Source organism: Panthera onca, chromosome A3 (genome assembly GCF_046562875.1).
Source record: "Panthera onca isolate mPanOnc1 chromosome A3, mPanOnc1 haplotype 2, whole genome shotgun sequence".
Classification (NCBI taxonomy): domain Eukaryota; kingdom Metazoa; phylum Chordata; class Mammalia; order Carnivora; family Felidae; genus Panthera; species Panthera onca.
The window spans coordinates 30,027,941-30,047,236 of NC_138341.1; the positions used below are offsets into that span (position 1 = coordinate 30,027,941).

The 19,296-nt window shown below is 45.6% G+C and overlaps 1 protein-coding gene and 1 long non-coding RNA gene across 2 annotated transcripts in view; both read left to right on the forward strand.

Moving 5' to 3' along the window:
- VIT (vitrin) overlaps window positions 1-9,313 on the forward strand; it is a 105,369-nt gene extending 96,056 nt beyond the window's left edge. Inside the window, exons 13-15 of the mRNA XM_060652723.3 lie at window positions 845-1,071; window positions 3,555-4,068; window positions 7,986-9,313. Coding sequence (XP_060508706.2) covers window positions 845-1,071; window positions 3,555-4,068; window positions 7,986-8,164 — 920 coding nt within the window. The 3' untranslated portion in view covers window positions 8,165-9,313. The remainder of the gene's footprint in view (window positions 1-844; window positions 1,072-3,554; window positions 4,069-7,985) is intronic.
- LOC144615960 (uncharacterized) overlaps window positions 1-19,296 on the forward strand; it is a 426,549-nt gene that overhangs the window by 97,227 nt on the left and 310,026 nt on the right. The gene's annotated exons all lie outside the window — the stretch shown is intronic.

Consider the following 19,296-nt stretch of genomic DNA (forward strand, 5'->3'; position numbering starts at 1 on the left):
CAATCTGCCCAGGAACATATGGGGCTTTCAGCGCTTAAACTGGGAAAGTCCCAGCAAACGGAGACAATTGTCACCCTGCTTGACTGAAAAATCCCTGAGGTCCTATGTGGTGTGAAACATGTGCTTTGGAAAGGCAGGCTGGGAGGCTCCATTACGTCTTACAACTGTGGCTTTCAGCTGAAATGGAAATCCAGGCCCAGAGGCCCGGAGTGACCCACCTGGGCCCACACAGCCAGTAGGCAGCACAGCCAGGGCTAGAACACAGTCCCTCAGTTCTTAGCAGGTGCAGTGCTTCCCTCGCCAGCCAGACCTGTGCCCCTAACTGGACAAAAGACACCACTCAACCTCGAATGTAGCCTTCCACACCCAGCAGCCCCTAGAGCACCAGGCTGGCTGACCCCCAGTGACAGGAGGTGGAGAAAAGGCTCCTGTCTCTCCAGGTCAACCCCTCCCACCCCATGCTCCCAGAAAGAGCATAGCATGGTTCCAGCATGCAGGCAAAGAGGGGACCCTTTTATTCCCATGAAAGTCTTTCTCATCTGTTTGCTGGTCCCTAACACTTTTTTTTTTTAAATAAAAGACAATTAGAAGTTAAAGGCTTAAAGTGACATGGGGGAGGGAAATGGTTAGTGGTCGTGGTTTTACAACATTGTGAATGTACTTAATACCACTGAATTGTACACCTCAAAATAGTTAATGTGGTTTTAAAAAAAAAGCTGGTGGGGGTGGGGGGAACCAACAAACAAAAGAAGAGAATGAATGGGTTTTTCTGGCTCTCTTTACACCACTGGGATCTTGCGTGCATTTCTAAGCACTCCAAGCATGAGGTTTCTTTTTCTTCCAGGCCGGGCCATCTCCTTTGTGACCAAGAACTTCTTTTCCAAAGCTAATGGGAACAGAGGCAGTGCTCCCAACGTGGCCGTGGTGATTGTGGATGGCTGGCCCACCGACAAGGTGGAGGAGGCTTCGAGGTTTGCAAGGGAGTCAGGAATCAATATTTTCTTCATCACCATCGAAGGCGCCACTGAAAACGAGAAGCAGTACGTGGTGGAGCCCAACTTCTCTCATAAGGTACGTAACTGCCCAAGGGACCCACCCACCGTCAGGATCTGCTGCACTTTGCAAAGCTGTAACTGCCATCAAGGCTCTTCTCCTACTTTTGAAGAAGGATTGAGCTCTCTTCTAGGTAGGGGAGCCTCTAGTGAGGGGCTAGTAAGTCTGGAACCCAGACTTACCCTCTCAGAGCAAGACCCCACACCCACCTGGTGAACTGAGGCCAACAACAGCCCCTCGGGAGAAGCAGTGTCCCCAAGTCTCCAATAGAGGCTTCCCCAGGCTCTTTCCATGGCCACAGAGGACCTCCACCAGGCCACCTGGTGAGGCCTCATGGGAGCACACACACAGCCACATGTGTCCACTTGCTCACACACATGTGCATGCACACATACACACACACTGCAGATTAACCAACCCAATAAACAAGAAAAGAAAGGCATTGAATCAGGTCAGGCAGATCAGGTTTCCAAACTCTGCTCATGGTTTCTGTGGAGATGGCTGGCAGCAGACAGGAGCAGGATAGACGGGGAGCCAGGCCTCTGCGCCCACTCCCCTGGAGAAGCTCACCTTTTGTATGTTTTACACAGTGGGACTCCACATAAACCTGCCTCCGAGGAAAAGGCCCCAGCTTGAAACGGAAAAGAAAGGAGGGAGGAATACGTTGTACTGGTTTGTCTTTGACGCCCTTCTAGCTTTGATGGTCTGTGTCTCCAGATCTCACAGGGCTCAACCTCCTGCACCAATCTGCTGACCACTTCATCGTCCTTGAAATTCTCATCTCCCTTGACTTCCAGGACACAGCGTGGCTCTTATCTCCTTTGCTCTCTCTACCCTTTCCTGTCTTGCACCCGACTTGCCCGGACTCAGCGCTTGGCCCTCTCCTCCCCTCTCATTGGGCTTTCTCCCCACAGAGTCCTCCCAGGCCACAGCCGCCACCCTCACTCACAAGTCACAAGCAACAATACCCTCATCTGTCCCCAACCCCGGTCTCTCCTGAGCTCTGTTTCCGTTTCCAGCCAATTGACTTCCCTCCACCTGATGTCATGAAGAGCTTTGAAACTTACATGTAAAAAGCTTGAGTGCCATCTTTCCCACCAAATTTATTCCTCCTCTGGACTTCACATGAATGGCCCCACAGCTGTCCCAGAGGCCTCGATAACTCCCAGTGCCACCTCCCTGGGTCACGCTAGCACTCTGCATCTGGTCTGTCTCCCCCCTTAGGGCTCCCCAGTCTAGTTTAGATTCCACAATGAAGCCCAACTCCTGTTTATGGAGAGCTCTTCCAGTCCGGAGGGGTCCTCCAAACCCTTCATTGTCCCCCATACTCTTGAGGCCTTCTGGAGTGTGGTCCCGACCCATCTCCTGCCCACGCCAAGCACCACTGCCCTCTCCCTCCATGACCTCAGCCAGTGCCTGGTGGGTCTCCCTCCTTTCCCTCCACTGGCTAGAACTCAGCTCAACCTGGACACTCATCTCAAATACCACCTAGTTCATGGAAAGTTTTATAAACCCCTTTTAGGTTTTTGCAAACCAATTAAAAACATTTCCTAGGATATTTTAAAGCCATTTCTTGTTTTAAAATAAATTGTTAATCTTACTGCTTCATCTGTAGTCACCAGGTCTGTGACTCTCTCTGTGACCCCCGGACAGACAGCGGCAAGGAGGAAACACTTCACTTTAGGAACACAAGCCTGGTCCCTTCCAGGAGCACACCAGTCAGGTTGCTCAATGTTTATTTGTAGCTACCTTTAATTTTTTCTGGAACACGCTTGGGCACAAGTCAATAAATACTCATTTGTCTGGAGGCAGGGTCATCTGGAGGACAGAATTTGGGTTTTGCAGGCAGAGAGACTTGTGTTCCCATCTTAGGGACTCAGGGATGTCCCTTCACAGCCGGCCCCCAGTTTGTTCCTTCACGAAGAGGGGTTATATCCTCCTTTTAGGGTGAAGGCAGGGGGTTATGAGAGAATCTCTCCGAGAACTTCTAGCATGACTCCTTACATATGTATGGGACCCCTTGTTGCTGGGTGCAAGGCTGCTCCAGAAACATTTCTTCAGCTATTTCTCCTGTATCTCGTTTTCCCCATCAGAACAAAAACTTTCTTTAATCCTCTCATATGTTGGCGCCATATGTTGGTGTGCCAATCTCATGGCCGGCTGCCAGTACAAATGAACTGAGGGGCCCAGGGAGGCACAGGTACAAAGCTGAAATGAGTGATTCACCTCTCTCTAAGGATTTGCTTAAGTGATAGCTCTCCCCTAAAGCGGAGAGCCAGCTGAGGGAGTAAGGCTGAGTCCAGAGATAACTTGAGGGATCTTTGCCTCAGTGAGCACCTGACTGGGGGAACCGTGGTGCAGAAAGAGCATTAGGAAGAAGAGCACAGAAAACAAGAGTCTGTTCGCTTCTTTCTTCACCTGCCTTGCTGGTCGGGGTAGTGACAACAGCCTGGAGAATGTGACACCTGACGTGGCGAGTGTCCCTTCCCTCTGTCTTCCAGGCTGTGTGCAGAACAAATGGCTTCTACTCGCTCAATGTGCAGAGCTGGTTCAGCCTCCACAAGACAGTGCAAGCCCTGGTGAAGCGGGTCTGCGACACCGACAGACTGGCCTGTAGCAAGACCTGCTTGAACTCGGCCGACATTGGCTTCGTCATCGACGGCTCCAGCAGCGTGGGGACAGGCAACTTCCGCACGGTTCTCCAGTTTGTGGCCAACCTCAGCAAAGAGTTTGAGATTTCGGACATAGACACACGAATCGGGGCTGTGCAGTACACCTACGAGCAGCGGCTGGAATTTGGATTTGACGATTACAACACCAAGTCTGACATCCTCAATGCCATCAAGAGGGTGGGATACTGGAGTGGTGGGACCAGCACGGGGGCCGCCATCAACTATGCCCTGGAACAGCTCTTCAAGAAGTCCAAACCCAACAAGAGGAAGTTAATGATCCTCATCACTGATGGGAGATCCTATGATGACGTCCGAATACCGGCCATGGTTGCCCATCACAAGGGTAAGCTGGTCTTGCTGACCAGTCCCAGTGAGGGACAAGGAGGGGGCTGTCTTTTTATTTTGTTTTATTTTATTTATTTATTTTAAATACGTTTTATTCAAATATTTTATTTATTTATTTGTATTTTTATATATTTATATGCATTTATAAATATGTTATTTATTTATATTTATATATATTTATAAACATTTTATTTATTTATTTATTTATTTATTTATTTATTTATTTATATTTGAGAGAGAGAGAGAGCGCAAGCAGGGGAGGAGCAGAGGGAGAGGGGAACAGAGGATCCAAAGTAGGCTCTCTGCCGTCAGCACAGCACAGCTGTGGCTGTTTGCATGGCTCAAACTCATGAACCATGAGATCATAACCTGAGCAGAAATCAAGAGTCAGTAGCTTAACCAACTGAGCCACCAGGCACCCCGGGGCTGTCTTTTTATGCACTGGTTTTGTCCACCATTTAATAAAATGCCCAAAACCATGGGGAATGTATTTGAGGTGCTGGTAAGCACTACAGGCCTCTATGAGCAGCAAAGAAGGAACAAGGTGGGGAGTACCACGATGGTTTACAAAGTGTCATGGCAAACCCAAGGCCTGCAGATGACTGGAAACATTAACCTTCTCCTTTGCATCCAACACTCTGAGGCATTACACGCGAAGTTGTAATGCATTAAAAAGGAATTTGACTCATTATTTTAGTCTCTATTGAAGGCCACCAAATTGTGTTAGAAATTTGAAGAAAACTAGTGTTTTAAATTTTTTTTTTTAACATTTATTTTTGAGACAGAGAGAGACAGAGCATGAACAGGAGAGGGTTAGAGAGAGGGAGACACAGAATCTGAAACAGGCTCCAGGCTCTGAGCTGTCAGCACAGAGCCTGACGCGGGGCTCAAACTCACGGATGTGAGATCATGACCTGAGCTGAAGTCGGCCGCTTAACCGACTGAGCCACCCAGGCGCCCCGAAAACTAGTGTTTTAAAAGAAAAGTACTAATTTTTGTAAGTAGCTGCTAGCCAGATGTTGGGGGTTTTGAGGAAACCTCAAAGAAATTTTCATCCAAAATACTTAAAGAGATATTTCTGAATAAAAATTTGTAAGAAGGCAACAGAAAGTTTAAAACTATGAAAAATGAGGGGCACCTGGGTGGTTCAGCCAGTTTAAACGTTTGCCTCTTGATTTCAGCTCAAGTCATGCTCTGATGGTTTGTGAGTTTGAGCCCCACATTGGGCTGTGCGATGACGTGCGGAGCCTGCTTGGGATTCTCTCTTCCCCACCCTCTCAGCCCCTCCCCTGTTCACTTTCTCTGTCTCTCTTTCTCTCTTGCTCTCGCTCTCGCTCTTTCTCAAAAAATAAACTAAAAAAATTAAAACTATGAAAATTGAGCTGTTTAGAAAATCAGTCCCATTAAATGCCTTTTTCACAGAATCAAGTTGAATCACCATTTTGAAAAGTACCATAAAACATCACAAAAATACAAACAACTGTCAAAAACCCAAGTGCTAGTAATAATAGTAAGGATAACCAAAGTAAACTGAGTTGTCCGTGAACACCAAAGACTGGACAGATACATACTAGGGTAGAAGACTCACTCAGGGCCAGGGTTGTCCCCTTCTTCTGCGCCTGCATTTGATTTCCGTTAGTTTGCAAGATTTTCAGTATTCTTTAAAGCTGCTTTAATCCTTCCCTAAACAAGGAGGGGGAAAAATAAACAAGCCTTCATGAACCAGCAGTTCTGCCTTCTGGGAACCAAAGTAACCAGACACCAGGTTCAGGCAGAGTCTTCCCAGTGATTTGCCCTTGTAGAGCCTACGGGGGGTATTCAACAGCAAAATGGTAGATGGCCTGCAAGTCGGCCAGCAGTCACAGCCTCCCTTGGGCTCATGTCAGCGGAGTGAAGATAAACAGCTGAGACGCAGCCTTCTCTAAGTTCCAAAGTGAGTGGGCAGAGCCAGATGGGCCAGCTTTTGTCTGAAAGCCCAGGGCTCTCCTGCTATCTCCAAACATCTGTCTCCAGTTCATGTTTAGCTCCACTCTTACTCATTTTCCTAAATGGACATCCTTTGGGCCTCACCCAGAGGATATCCTCGGCCTCCTCATTAGAAGCAGCGAAGACTGAGAGAGACGTTCTGGGAAACTTTACAATAGAAGCAAATTATGTGGAGGCAATGAGCGTTGTGTCCCCAGGAGTGTCCAAGCCAAGGCTGGCTGACCATTGGTCAGAATTGCCAGTGGAAGGTTCTCTACAAGGGTGGACTCAAGGATCTGAAAAGCTAAATTTCTAATACTGTTTGTGTTGCCTTTATTGGGGGGCAGCCTTTCAATCTTTGTGCAAAACGAGGGCTTAGCCGATCTAAGCCACGTTGTGCAGCAAATCTGTTCCCACTGCCACTTGGCAGCATTCTTAAGCCTAATGCTAGTGTTTGTAGACAACAACATAGACAACATCCAGAGAAAAGACACTGGAGAGGTAAGACAAGGGACTGGCAGCTTAAATGCAGCTTTTCGAGCCACAGTTGAAAAGCAGCTTAGGCCACAGCCATGTGAGGTGTGGATGACTCTCCAATCAACACAACAGGGCGCTTGGAAGATGGTGACACGGGCTGCCATGGGTGGCTGGGTAGGAGAGCCACACCCAGGCTCTCCCCTCTGCTTCATGGCCAAGTAGCTGACCCCACTCTGCCAGCCTGCAGGTGGCATGGGAACAGGCTTTTGCAGAGTAACCTCAAGCTCCTGCTGACCAGCTGCCCACAACCCCAATCAGGAACCATCCAGCAGCGAGTCTTCCAGGTTTCCCACTGAGGACAGATGCCTAGTCTCTGAGTCTGTCCTCTCCTCCCTAGGGACTCTTTTTCCTCACTCCAGAACCTTTAACCCCCCAGCACCCTTCCCCATTTGCATCTAGGCACACCGAGATCCCTCCCTAAAAAATAAAACCAAACTCTTTGACACCATGTTCTGCTCCACTTCCCACCTACCTCCTTCTCTTTGCAGCCAAACTTTTGAAAAGGATCAGTTCTATGTGCTGTGTCCACATCTTCTGTTCTTTTTCACTCTCACCTCACAGCAATTCATCTGGGGTTTTTGGCATCTACTTACTTCCCTGAAACTGCTCTCACCACTCTACCTATGTCTTGTTTTCTAAATCCAATGTGCATTTTTGTTTGTTTGTCTTAATCCTACATGACCTCCCTGCAGCATCCAACACTGTTGGGCACTTCCTTGTCTTGAAAGCCTTTCTTCATACCAGTGATGGAGCAGACGCTGGGTCACCGTCTCTCCGGGTCCTTGTGCAAGGGCTCCTGCGCTGGGAATGACATTGCATTGTATGGCTTGTAAAGTCACCTTCAAGCCTAAAGTAATTCAGTTCCACGGTTTTCGTTAAGATCTCAAACTGACTTTTGATGCATTTAAGACTGAGGGGAGCCTGGCTGGCTCAGTCAGTGGAGCAAGTTGACGACTCTTGACCACAGGGTTGTGAGTTCAAGCCCCACATTGGGTATGGAGATGATTTAAAAACAAATACAATCTTTGAAAAATCAATCAATCAATCAATCAGATTTTGTTTGGCTCTACACACAGGTAGAGCAGGCATGTACTGTGTGATGTCATCTACACGGCACCAAGTTTTACTTGTCCCAAAATACCCTCTACTGCCCTTGGACATGAACATCTTACTTATTTATTCCATTTTGTCTGGGTTTTTTCCTCCCAAAGATTCTAAACTCCTATGAGATGGCAGCTCTATCAATTTTGTTACTGTTGGCACATAGCAGGTGGTTATGCTTTGAGGAACACTTCTGATTTTGAATTTGTTTGCATTCAAACACAATAGCCAACAGAGCAACAGTAAGGCAAGGATTCATCAGCAGTACCTTTTCTTGGGCACTTTTGCTTCATCTAAACTTTGTCCCCACAGGAGTGATCACCTACGCAATAGGTGTCGCATGGGCTGCGCAGGACGAGCTGGAAGTCATTGCCACTCACCCCGCCAAGGACCATTCCTTCTTTGTCGACGAGTTTGACAACCTGTACAAATTTGTCCCCAAGGTCATCCAGAACATTTGTACAGAGTTCAACTCACAGCCTCGAAACTGAATTCAGAGCAGGTGAAGCACTGACAGATGCTGCTTTCCCGACTGGCTCTGGGACAACCCCAATGCATTATGGGGCAGTAAGGCGTGTAGGGCTTGGACAGTGGATGTGCTGTGATTGTTTTCTGCCTGTGTGGTTTTTCATACTTTGAAACTTGGAGTGAGAAAGATGATCAGAAACTTATAGAATGAGGCAAAATGATACATCATTTTGAGGGTGCTGGGGATTTACATTTGGTGATTATTTTCAAAATAAATGTTCAGAATCGAGTGCACAACTTAAGACAGGCTTCACTAGAGCTTTTGTGAGATTTTTTTCCATTTTTATTTCTAATTACGATTCTGTAACCCTCAACAAATTTCATTTTTATCATAACAATAGAGGAGTAGCTTCATTAAATGTTTTAAAGGATTACATGCAATCATTCTGACCATATCATGGCTAATGTTCACAGGGTTTATGGCAGGACCACCCTCCGCTCTTCTCGTTTCTCAGAACACCTGCTATGCACCCACCCCTGGCCCATGGTAACAATACAACCATGGGGGTGCAGAGAAAGTGTGGCAGCAGCATAGCCATTCCTGATTTACCTCCCTCCTCTCTATCATCTGAATCACTGTGTACCTGCATCCTATAGCGTTAGGAGTTGAGGAACGGCCCTGGAGGACCACGGTGATCTGGCCTAACAGCAGTGCGTGAGGCTGCTCTTGGCCTGAGCTGCACCTTAGACTCTCTTAGAGACTAAAATGCTGGTTCCCAGGCTCCATTCCAATAGCTATGGAATCTGGGTCTCGGGGGGTGGAGCCTGAACACCAGTATTGTTTGAAGAGCTCTCTGGCGATACTGCTATGCTGCCACTGATTGAGAACCATGAGCTGCCTCTGAGGGGTCAGTGTTATAGGTGTTTCCTGGGAGAGCCCCTGTTTGTGCCTGTTGCCTTGTGTCCTATTCAGTTTTAGCATTTGCGCTGCATTTGTCGTTAACCAGATATGATCATTAATAGTTGCATTCAGATAAGCCAGGATGGGGTTTGGTTGAGCTCCACTTTCTACTTCCAGCTCCTGCCAAGGACTCATCTGTTAGGATATGAAATCCGTGTGTAATGGGGGAGTGTTCCAAAGAATCCTTAATAAAGATGACTTACCTGACAAATTGTGTTTCGTGAAAATGTGTGTTGAAGGCTGCTACCATGAATGGCGGCAAAAAGATTATACCTGTGTCAACACTTGGGACAAAATATTTAACATAAACAGTTTGAAGATATCTATTTAGCAGAATTTGTGTCAAGCTTACCAAATTTCTCGGTACCTGGAAAGACAGTATATTGTCAGCTAAAAACATTGAAGTCTACAGGGAGGAATCAAGTCATTATTTGTCAGCAGTTTCAAATTCTTTAACCCTAAATTTTACTTCAAAAGTGATTACAAACAGATTTGTTCAAAAACCTCCAAATACAAAAACATTTTCAAAAAGGAAATTCTTTATAAAGATACCAGTGACACACACAATTAGTGAGAACTTCAGCTAAGAAACTAATTAAAGAAGTTAAAACAAGTACAAGGAAGTCTTATTCTGCCTATGTGTTTGAATATGCAGATAATCAATACAAAAGAGTTTTGTTTAATGTCTCTTCAATGTACATACATAAAAATATGTACACATACAAGTGTTTTTAAATTTTTTGTCTTTTTTAAAAAAAATGTTTATTTTTGAGAGAGAGCGCACTTGCGCAAGAGAGCATGAGTGGGGGAGGGGCAGAGAGAGAGGAAGACAGAGGATCTGAAGCGGCCTCTGTGCTGAGAGCAGAGAGCCTGATGCAGGGCTGGAACTCACGAACCGTGAGATCATGACCCGAGCCGAAGTCAGACGCTTAACCAACTGAGCCACCCAGGCGCCCAGTTATTTTTTAATTTTTGAAGAAAAACTTATTTTGGGAAAATAGTTTTTGAATATAATTATTTCATAGGGGCCTTAATACAAAAGCCAATTGGTCATCAATACGTAAATATTTGCAAAAATAATATAATCTAAATCACTTTGGTGTCCTCTTTCATTCACAATACTGTCCCAGTTTGGAAAATAAATTATATGATCACTCTAGTTTAGGTATCATAGTTTTCAAGATAAATGAAACTTCTCCAAGTGGGCCCATTGTCTACATGTGGCCAACAAATATTTGAGTGTATGTGCGTGGAGGAAGGGAGCATCAGAGGTGAGGTCGTCGAGGAACCTGGGGACTATGGAGTTGCCAGAATCATCTGAGTGGATGTTCAAATCGCCAAATTTGATGGCGTGAGTCAGGATGGAGAGACCAGTAGTGAGCCAAGCTTCACCAGCTTCAGCGAATGAGAAGTGATCCAGTTGGGAGAAGACAGCAGTGATGAGGGTGGAGGGCTGAGGTCAGATCTCCAAGGGAGCTGGAGACATTGCAGAAGGAAAGAGGGAGACTGGAAAGGCAAAGGAGGTGAGGAGCAGGCCTCTCCCCACCGTAGGCGTGAAGATCAAGGGATGAGAGAGCATGAAGAGCCTCCCCTTACGGTGCAGATGAGCAGGGGCAAGAAAGCCCTGAGGCTTCTGGGAGCTTGCTGGCAACAGAGAGGAGTGGCCCCATGATGCAGTGGGCAGGCTGGCGTGGGAGTGGGCTGGGTCAAGTCAGGGTTGCACAGAGCAGTTTGGAGATAAGGGTCCTGGTGGTGATGGATGATGTGGGAAGCTTGGAAGTAAATGCTACCTTGCTCTACCCAGACTGTGCCCAACAATGCTGGGGCCAAGGCAGAATCTGAATACTGGGAACAGAACCTTACAGACAATTCACGTCAAACCCTCCAATGGCAAAAGAGAAAAACCAGTCTCGAGAAAGGTCATGCAGATACAAAGGGAATTCAGATCTCTGTCTTCCAACTGACTTATTTTACTGCCTTCCTGAGTGGGGGAGGGTTAGAAGTTAGAACCCCCACCCTCACCTCCATCTCTTTCTCTCTCGCTCTCTCACAAACACACAAACACACACACACACACACACACACACACACACACACACACAAAATCTGGGTCTGCCCTCTGGGCTATGGTCCAGCCTTTGCAGAGCTCCTGGGTCCTGCAGACTCAGAGCCAATCTCCTAAGGCAACTTTAACTTTCATTCCATGGTCTCAGCAGAAAAGCTTCTCGGTGCCCTTTCTCCTCCAAGGCAATCAAAACAAGCCGAGAAGGAGCATCAGGCCAGTTTCTCTGGGTGCATGTGATGTCTAAACTCCACTTAACTTAATTTTCCCACCTTTCAGGAGTTAGGGCCCTTTGAAAGAAGTTTCTTTGCTAAAAGTTTTATAACAAGGCTCTGCTAAAAATGTCCAGCCAAATGGACAAGGTTCAGGGTTCAGATATTTCTTATTTCTCTGGGCTCCTTAAACCCTTTTGAATAGGACAAAATCTCCATGAAGCAAGTTTTCCAGCAACAATCTCAAGGGGCTGGCCTGGGTTTATAAAGAAGACAATGCTTCTGTGTGCAAAGATTTTTCCCGCCTCGCAAAGGAGTTTCCAACTAAGAATGTTATTTCCCCCTCACAATCCTAAGGAAAGTTCTCCCCTTAGATTACCAACACGTAAATGTAGTAAGTAGGAAATACGCTTGAAAGCATGAATTCAATTACTTTGGAAAGAGACATTTATTCAACTAATGCCTTTGAGGAATTCACAGTCCAGCGGGAAACACCACCAAATGAACAACTAAAACCATGTAATTACTATCATGGGATCATGCACTAAGTGCAAGGTTGGTGATTGCAAACAACCTTATGAGAAATGAAATCATACTAGTGCCCGACAGTTCGTGAGTGTTTGCTGCGCACTGGGCACTATTCTGCGGGCTTCTCATGTATTAACTCACTCATCTTACCCCTATGACTTGCTGAGAGAGGTACTATTATGCTCGTTTTACAGACCATGCAACCAAGGCATGGAGGCGTCAAATAACTTGCCCAAGGTCACAGAGCTGGTAGAGGCAGATCTGGGAATTAAAGCCAGACAATCTGACTCCAGGGTCTATATACTTAACCACTTTGCTTCTTGTTAATGGTGGCTGCATAGAAGGTTCTCTACCAAGCTTGACAGTTTAAAGTATATGTATAATTCTGCAAAGTGTGCTCCCAGGGTCTATTAAATGTACAAAGTGAAGAGTCTATTAAATGTCCAAGGTACACTGCACTTCCCCCCATTCCTACACCTGATTCTCTGGCGGGCCACCTTGCCCTCACTTAAGATGAGTGATTTTTTTTTTTTTTTTTTGAGAGAGAGAGAGAGAGAGAGAGAGAGAGACAGGGGCGGGGGAGGGGCAGAGAGAGAGAGAGAGAGAGAGAGAAAGAGAGAATCTTAGGCAGTCTCCATGCTCAGCAAAAGCCCGACACAGGGCTCCATCCCACAACCCTGGGATTATGACCCGAGCAGAAAATCGAAAGTCAGATGTTCAACCAACTGAGCCACCCAGGAGACCTGAGATGAGTGATTTTAATCTATCATCCACAGTCCCTGTAGCTCCCTGAACACACTGGGCTCGCCATCCTCTTGTTAAACTCCTCATTATGCTTCAAGTCTCAAGCCAAATGCCACCTCTTCTTTGGAGCCCTCTCCGATTTGCTCAGATAGATTTAGACTCTCTGGATACAAAATCCTGACCCACCCATTTTCCAGCAACCTCCTGAGTCCCTCTCTTTAGGGGACACAATTCACACATGTCACTAGGGACATGGAACACAGGAAATGCGAACTTTGAATGTAAATCACCCAAACAGTGTCAACCCCTAATACAATGGCGCTGGTAGAATGGGAGGCAGAGATATTTCAGGAAGAGAGAAACATGATATGATGGCAAGAGAAAAAGAGGATCTAATTCCGTCCAATCTGCACCACTGTTTAGAACGCCCTTCTGACGTCTACTACTGTACGTTACAATCGCTCTTTTTCTAGGGCTAGGGCCAAAATCCTCTCCAGGGACCCACCCACAGGGTAACTCTTCTCCTCACCTTCTGCTCTCACTTCTGCAGAAACGGAAACCCTTTTTTTAGTTTACCCTCTTGAATCTCTTTCAACAAACATGTTTTCTTCCAACAAACACCTATCGTGTGCCAGGCATGGTAATAGACACCAGGGTACAGAGATGATGAATAAGATCTGGTCTCTGCCCAAGGAGCTTAGAGGCCAGTGTGGGAGACACAAAGATAAACAGCTAACATCTGACTGATAGGATAGTTGACAGGCACGCTTGGGGAGGCTTCCTGAGCTGGGTTTGTCTGTTTTAGCCAGACAAAGATGGAAAAGATATCCCAGCAGAGGGAATGACAGGAGCAAAGGCAAGGAGGCAGGAAGCAGCGATGCACAGAGAGAGTGACAGCATGAAATGTGAGGTGTCCAGGAACAGAGCTGGGGAGCAAGGCAGGGGCCAGGCCACAGGAGGCTGCATTGGTTAACACTCTCTCAGTTGCAAGTAACAGGAACTCAATTCACAGTAGCTCAAGCAAAGGGGCAGTTTTGGGAAGGAAACTGGAGTAACTCATGAAGTCCAGGGTTAGGGAGGCAGCAGTCTCAGAAAGGGGAGGAAGGTCAGGGGCAGAACAGGAGAACCTGGCAGCCCTCTCCCTCTGCTCTCCTCCAGAAAGATCTTCATCTGGAAAGTGTTGGGCAACCCTGGAGAGAGGGAACAGAGTGAAGCTTCCTGCCCATTAAGGATTGACCCCCTGCAGCAGCCTTCTTCAGCAAGGCCACTCAGGAAACCACACCGATGTGGCTGGTTGGGGACAAGCACCCCCACTGTTCTATCTGATCACCTCACAGGTAGTAACCTCTTGAATTTCCTTCATCAAGTTGTTTGGAATGCTAGTGACTGTGTGCCACAAGTTCCTGCATTGGGAAAGAACCAACGACAGGCTGAATAAAAGTCTTCCAGCAATGCAGTCTCCCTCTGTCTTGTTTAGAAGTTTTACCCCAGAGGGGTGCCTGGGTGGCTCAGTTGGCTAAGCATCTGATTTCAGCTCAGGTTGTGATCTCACAGTTCCTGGGGTTAAGCCCCACGTCAGGTTCTGTGCTGACAGCTCAGAGCCTGGAGCCTGCTTCAGATTCTGTGTCTCCCTCTCTCTCTCCCCATCCCTTGCTCATGCTCTGCCTCTCTGTCTCTCTCTCTCAAAAATGAATAAACACTAAAAAAAATAAAAAATTAAAAAAAAAGAAGTTTCACCCCAGAAAACCAATGACTGTCTTGCTAGACTTTCACTTCCTTCTGCCTGGATGGCTACACTTACATTACTTGTTTACAGGCTGCAGCCTTTGAAGACTGTTAAGACTGTCAGAGAGGCACAGCACTGCTTCCGGGATCCACTTCTGTTTTCAGTAGGAAGGCCTGACCAAGAAGAAATGTGCTGTTTAAATAACCATCTACATGGAAAAGAAATCGGATTGAAAGACCACAGTTTCAGTGCAAGCTTTTCTTCCTTCTTGCCTTCTTTCTTCTTTCTTTCTTTTCTTTTTTCTTTCTCTTTCTCCTTTCCTTCTTTCCTTCCTTCCCCCCTCCCTCCTTTCTTCCTTCCTCTCTTCTTTTCTTTTTTCTTTTGTTTTCTTTTTTCTTTTCTTTTCTTTCTCCTGTAATTGAAAAATACTGAGCTTAGCTTTATTCCTGCCATCCCTTTTACACAAATGGGGCCTGCAGGCTAGAGGCTGCCCAAGTAAGCAAATCCTAAACGCAGCTTGGCAGCTGAGGCTTTCTTATAAAAAGTACAATCCCAGCTGAATGGCTTCTTTCTGTGCCTCCTCTAGTTTCACACTCAGTTGAGGTGAGCAGGGTGTATTCAGGTTAATGGCAAATTTGAATCTGGGTTCTCAACAAAGAGCCTTTACATGGCTGCCCAGGGCACAGAAACAGGGAAGGTCTGGAAGCCATGGAAACTGCAAACACCAAAACCAGACCCCAAATCAATTTAATTGTTGTTAGCCTGACATCCCCAAGGCATCTGTAAACCTGTATCCTGATATTATAATATCGATTTTTTTTTCAATTACCCTAATAGTCTGCAAGTTTCTCCTTGAAACCCCAGTGAAAGGGAGTTTCTTTCCAACTTCAATAGGCGGGGGTGTGTGTGGCATTTGAAAGCCAAAGAGGGAACAGGGGCAAGTCGAAGGCTACAAACCACTGTGGTAATAACTGTCTAAGATATGCACCAAGCAAAATAAATGAGCAGACAGAAATTTCTAAAGGGCAAAGTGGCAGTACAGTTTGGTTCTCTCCTAAGAGAATACCCTCATTGAACCAGGAGACAACCAGAGTGTGGAAACCACAGGGGACCCTTCCAGCTCCTATGACCTACATGCAAGGCCTGGAACACCCACAGGCCTGTTTCTCTCTGCAAAGAGGGGGCATTCTCCTGAAGTGAAAAATCAACCTTTTCATCTGGGAGCTGCTCCCATCCTGGACATCAAATGCTGGTGGAGCTGTGGCAGCCTCAGTGGGGAGGGAGGGATGCCCACAGGGGCAGCGGCCAAGAGTGTCCTGGCTGGACCACAGGCTTGCTCATGAGAAGATCTGCGACAACCCTCAAGACCCCAGAAATGCTTGGTCCTGCAGTATGCCCATGAGGATAAGCCAGTACTACGGAGCAGTTATGTTCCTCTGCTTGCCTTCATACCCACAGGCTGAGGAGGCCTAGGGAAATTCCGGCGACAGAAGGAAAACCAACCGTTAGACATCAATGACAAAGTCCCAACGTGCCACCAATTGTGCTAGCAGATTTATATTCACCGCATCATGCCTAGGACTTACTTTCCACCTGGGCCCTCCCTAGGGTTGAGCCATAGCTTATAAAGAGAATCCACTGCCCTCTGGTATTGGTGTCCTGCCATGCACGTTGATGTCCCGTGGGACAAGAGAGCCTATGTAGTAGGCTGCCTTAAGCCACTTGGGCCATTTGTGTCCTTACCTGCCAAACCTGTTGCAGTGTGGCAAGCCCACCTGGCCCTGGCAGTAATTGCGGCTGCCTGGGGCCTGCTGGCCACTTGACAGCTGCTGTTTTTTTCAAGTTGCCCTAGGAAGCCCTTCCTACCGCAGTATCACCCTCAAAGAGGTTTCTAGATGCCCCAGATCTTGCACACCCACAACAATGCCAAGGCCTACCCCAGTCACCTGTCCCAGTTGCAAATGCTCTGCCAGGGGTTGGGGAACTTTTTCTTCCTAAGAGCAAAGTACAGAACAAAGAGTTCTCTTTTCAGATATACACATGTTTGCAACCATACCACCTTCACCACACTGGGTTGATACCCTGAAAGCTTTGGGCTGGGATGGTACATAGGTTTCATCTGGGTGTCTGGTAGGAGTGACTGCCTAACGAAGCATATGAAGAGAGATTCTGAGGCCAAAGGGCCCTTAAAGAAAGAGACACTAAAATCAATTCGTGGTATCTGTCACGGCAGTGGGATGGGGGAGTTGGGATCTATCCATCTCCATAGTTTAAAGAGCAAAGCTGCATCTTGAAAAGCACACTTGGGGAATTAAAAGGGAGCTGTTTTAGATTTTTGCTCCTAAATGTGGCATTGCCTATAAATTCTTTTGAATAAATCTCATCATTTTCTGGGGAAAATTAGGAATGGAGAAAATTAGTTTTATTTTAGTTTGACTCCTTTCCTAAGAAGGTTTCTAAATAAATCACCTGGAAAGATTCAGGTTACGAATGTCTTTAAACCAAGAGGTCTTTGTAATGTGTTGCTTTTGGTTACCAGGTCCAGAATTCTCCACGGCAAAGCTTCTTGCAGCAGGCTGGACACTGTGAGCAGCTACCCTAGGTTTGCTGGGGTGGGAATAGGAAAGCTGAAAACCTGGCCCTCCTGAGGGGCTTGCAGATGCCTGCTACTATCTTTGCAGGACTTAAGTGGGATAAGAGATGTGAAGCCACCATTTCTTAGAGGGAAAAATAGACTCTCAGAGAATCTCTTGTCTGGGCCCACATATTGGATAAATGGCTGGTTTAAATGCAAATCTGCCTCAAGAAAAAAAAAAATCATTTCAGTAAATACAACATACTTTAAGTAAATGCAATAAAATTATGCACCGATGTTTTGGGGGGAAACAATTATTTAAGATTTGCTACCTATAGAAGAAAACAGAAAGCCAATAAGCTAAAAAGCCATGGAACAAAATAAAGTGAAGATACGAAGAAAGCTCAAAGTTATAAATTCTGAATAAGAGGGAGGATGAGAGAAAGATGTCTAACATGAAGTCGGAAATACAGAATTATTTGAAGAAATATTGTTTTCAAACTTTCAGGCATATATAGAAACTTCTCAAATGACTAGATAAGAACAAGTTTCCTGGATGAAAAAAGAAATCCTGTGTTTTTCCCTCACTGAAGAACACAGATCATACTTGATTTTAGAAGATCAGCCACCTGCAGAGAGGGCAGTGGGTATTTCTCATCACCCAGAGACCTTTTTTGTCATCTTTCTTGGGTGTGAGAAGGCATCGCAAGTCCCTGCCTCCACCTATTCAGGTAGGAGCTCCCTGGAGAACCTGACAGAATAACCATTTTATTCATCTCCTCAAAAATACAGCTTATGTTTTCATTGACTTTCTCTTCTGTTTTTCTGTTTTACATGTTACTGATTTCTGCTTTTATTTCCATCATTCCCTTTGTTCAACTAACTTTGGGTTTATTTTACTCCTCTTGGTCTAGTGTCTTAATGTGAAAGCTGAGGTCATTTAATTGAAAGCTTTCTTCTTTTCTCATATAGGAGTTCAGTGCTATAAATTTCCCTCTGAGTACTCTTTATTTTGTTTTGTTTTTTTTTCTTTAATTTTTTATTTTTTTTATTATTTTTTTCAACGTTTTTTATTTATTTTGGGGACAGAGAGAGACAGAGCATGAACGGGGGAGGGGCAGAGAGAGAGGGAGACACAGAATCGGAAACAGGCTCCAGGCTCCGAGCCATCAGCCCAGAGCCTGACGCGGGGCTCGAACTCACGGATTGCGAGATCGTGACCTGGCTGAAGTCGGACGCTTAACCGACTGCGCCACCCAGGCGCCCCGAGTACTCTTTATTTTGTATCTCACAAATGTTGTTGCATTTTCATTTTCATTCAGATCAAAATATTTGTTCACAATATTTTTAATAGACTTTATTTTTTTTTAGAGCAGTTTTAGGCTCACAATAAAATTGAGCAGAAAGTATAGAAATTTCTTATATACTCCCTGTCCCCCACCCTCCACAGCCTCCCCCACTATCAAGATCTCACAGCCAGGTGGTACATTTATCAAAATAGATGAGCCTACTCTGACACATCGTTATTACCCAAAGCTCACAGTTTACATCAGAGTTCACACATGTATAATGACATATATCCACCATTATAGTATCATACAAATAGTTTCACTGTCCTAAAAATTTTCTGGGCTGTCTATTCATCTCTCCCTCTCCCAAGTCCCTGAAAAACACTGATATTTTTACTATCTCTATAGTTTCCAGATTATCATATAATTGGAATCATATAGTAGGTAGCCTTTTCAGGTTGCATTCTTTCACTTAGTAATATGCATTTAAGTTTCCACCATGTCTTTTCATGGCTTGACAATTCTTTTCTTTTTTTAAAAAATAAATTTTTAATGTTTATTTTTTTATTTTCTAATAGAAAGAAAGAGAGAGCAAGCCAGGGAGGGGCAGACAGAGAGGGAGAGAGGGAGAGAGATAATCCCAAGCAGGCTTCTCACTGTCAGTACTGAGCCCAATGCGGGCCTCAAACTCACAAACCATGAGATCATGACCTGAGCTGAAACCAAGAGCTGGACGCTTAACTGATTGAGCCACTCAGGCACCCGAACAATTCATTTCTTTTTAGTGCTGAATAATATTCCATTTTCTGGATGTAACACTATTTATTTATCCATTCACTTACCAAAGGACATCTTGATTGCTTCTAAGTTTTGGCAATTATGAGTAAAGCTTCTATAATATCCTTATTCAGGCTTTTGTGTGATTATAACCTGTCCACTCATTTGGGTAAACACCAAGGAGCATGACTGCTGAATTGTATACTAAGAGTAGGTCTAGTTTTATAAGAAACTGCCAAACTGTCTCCCAAAGTAGTGGTACCATTTGCATTCCCATCATC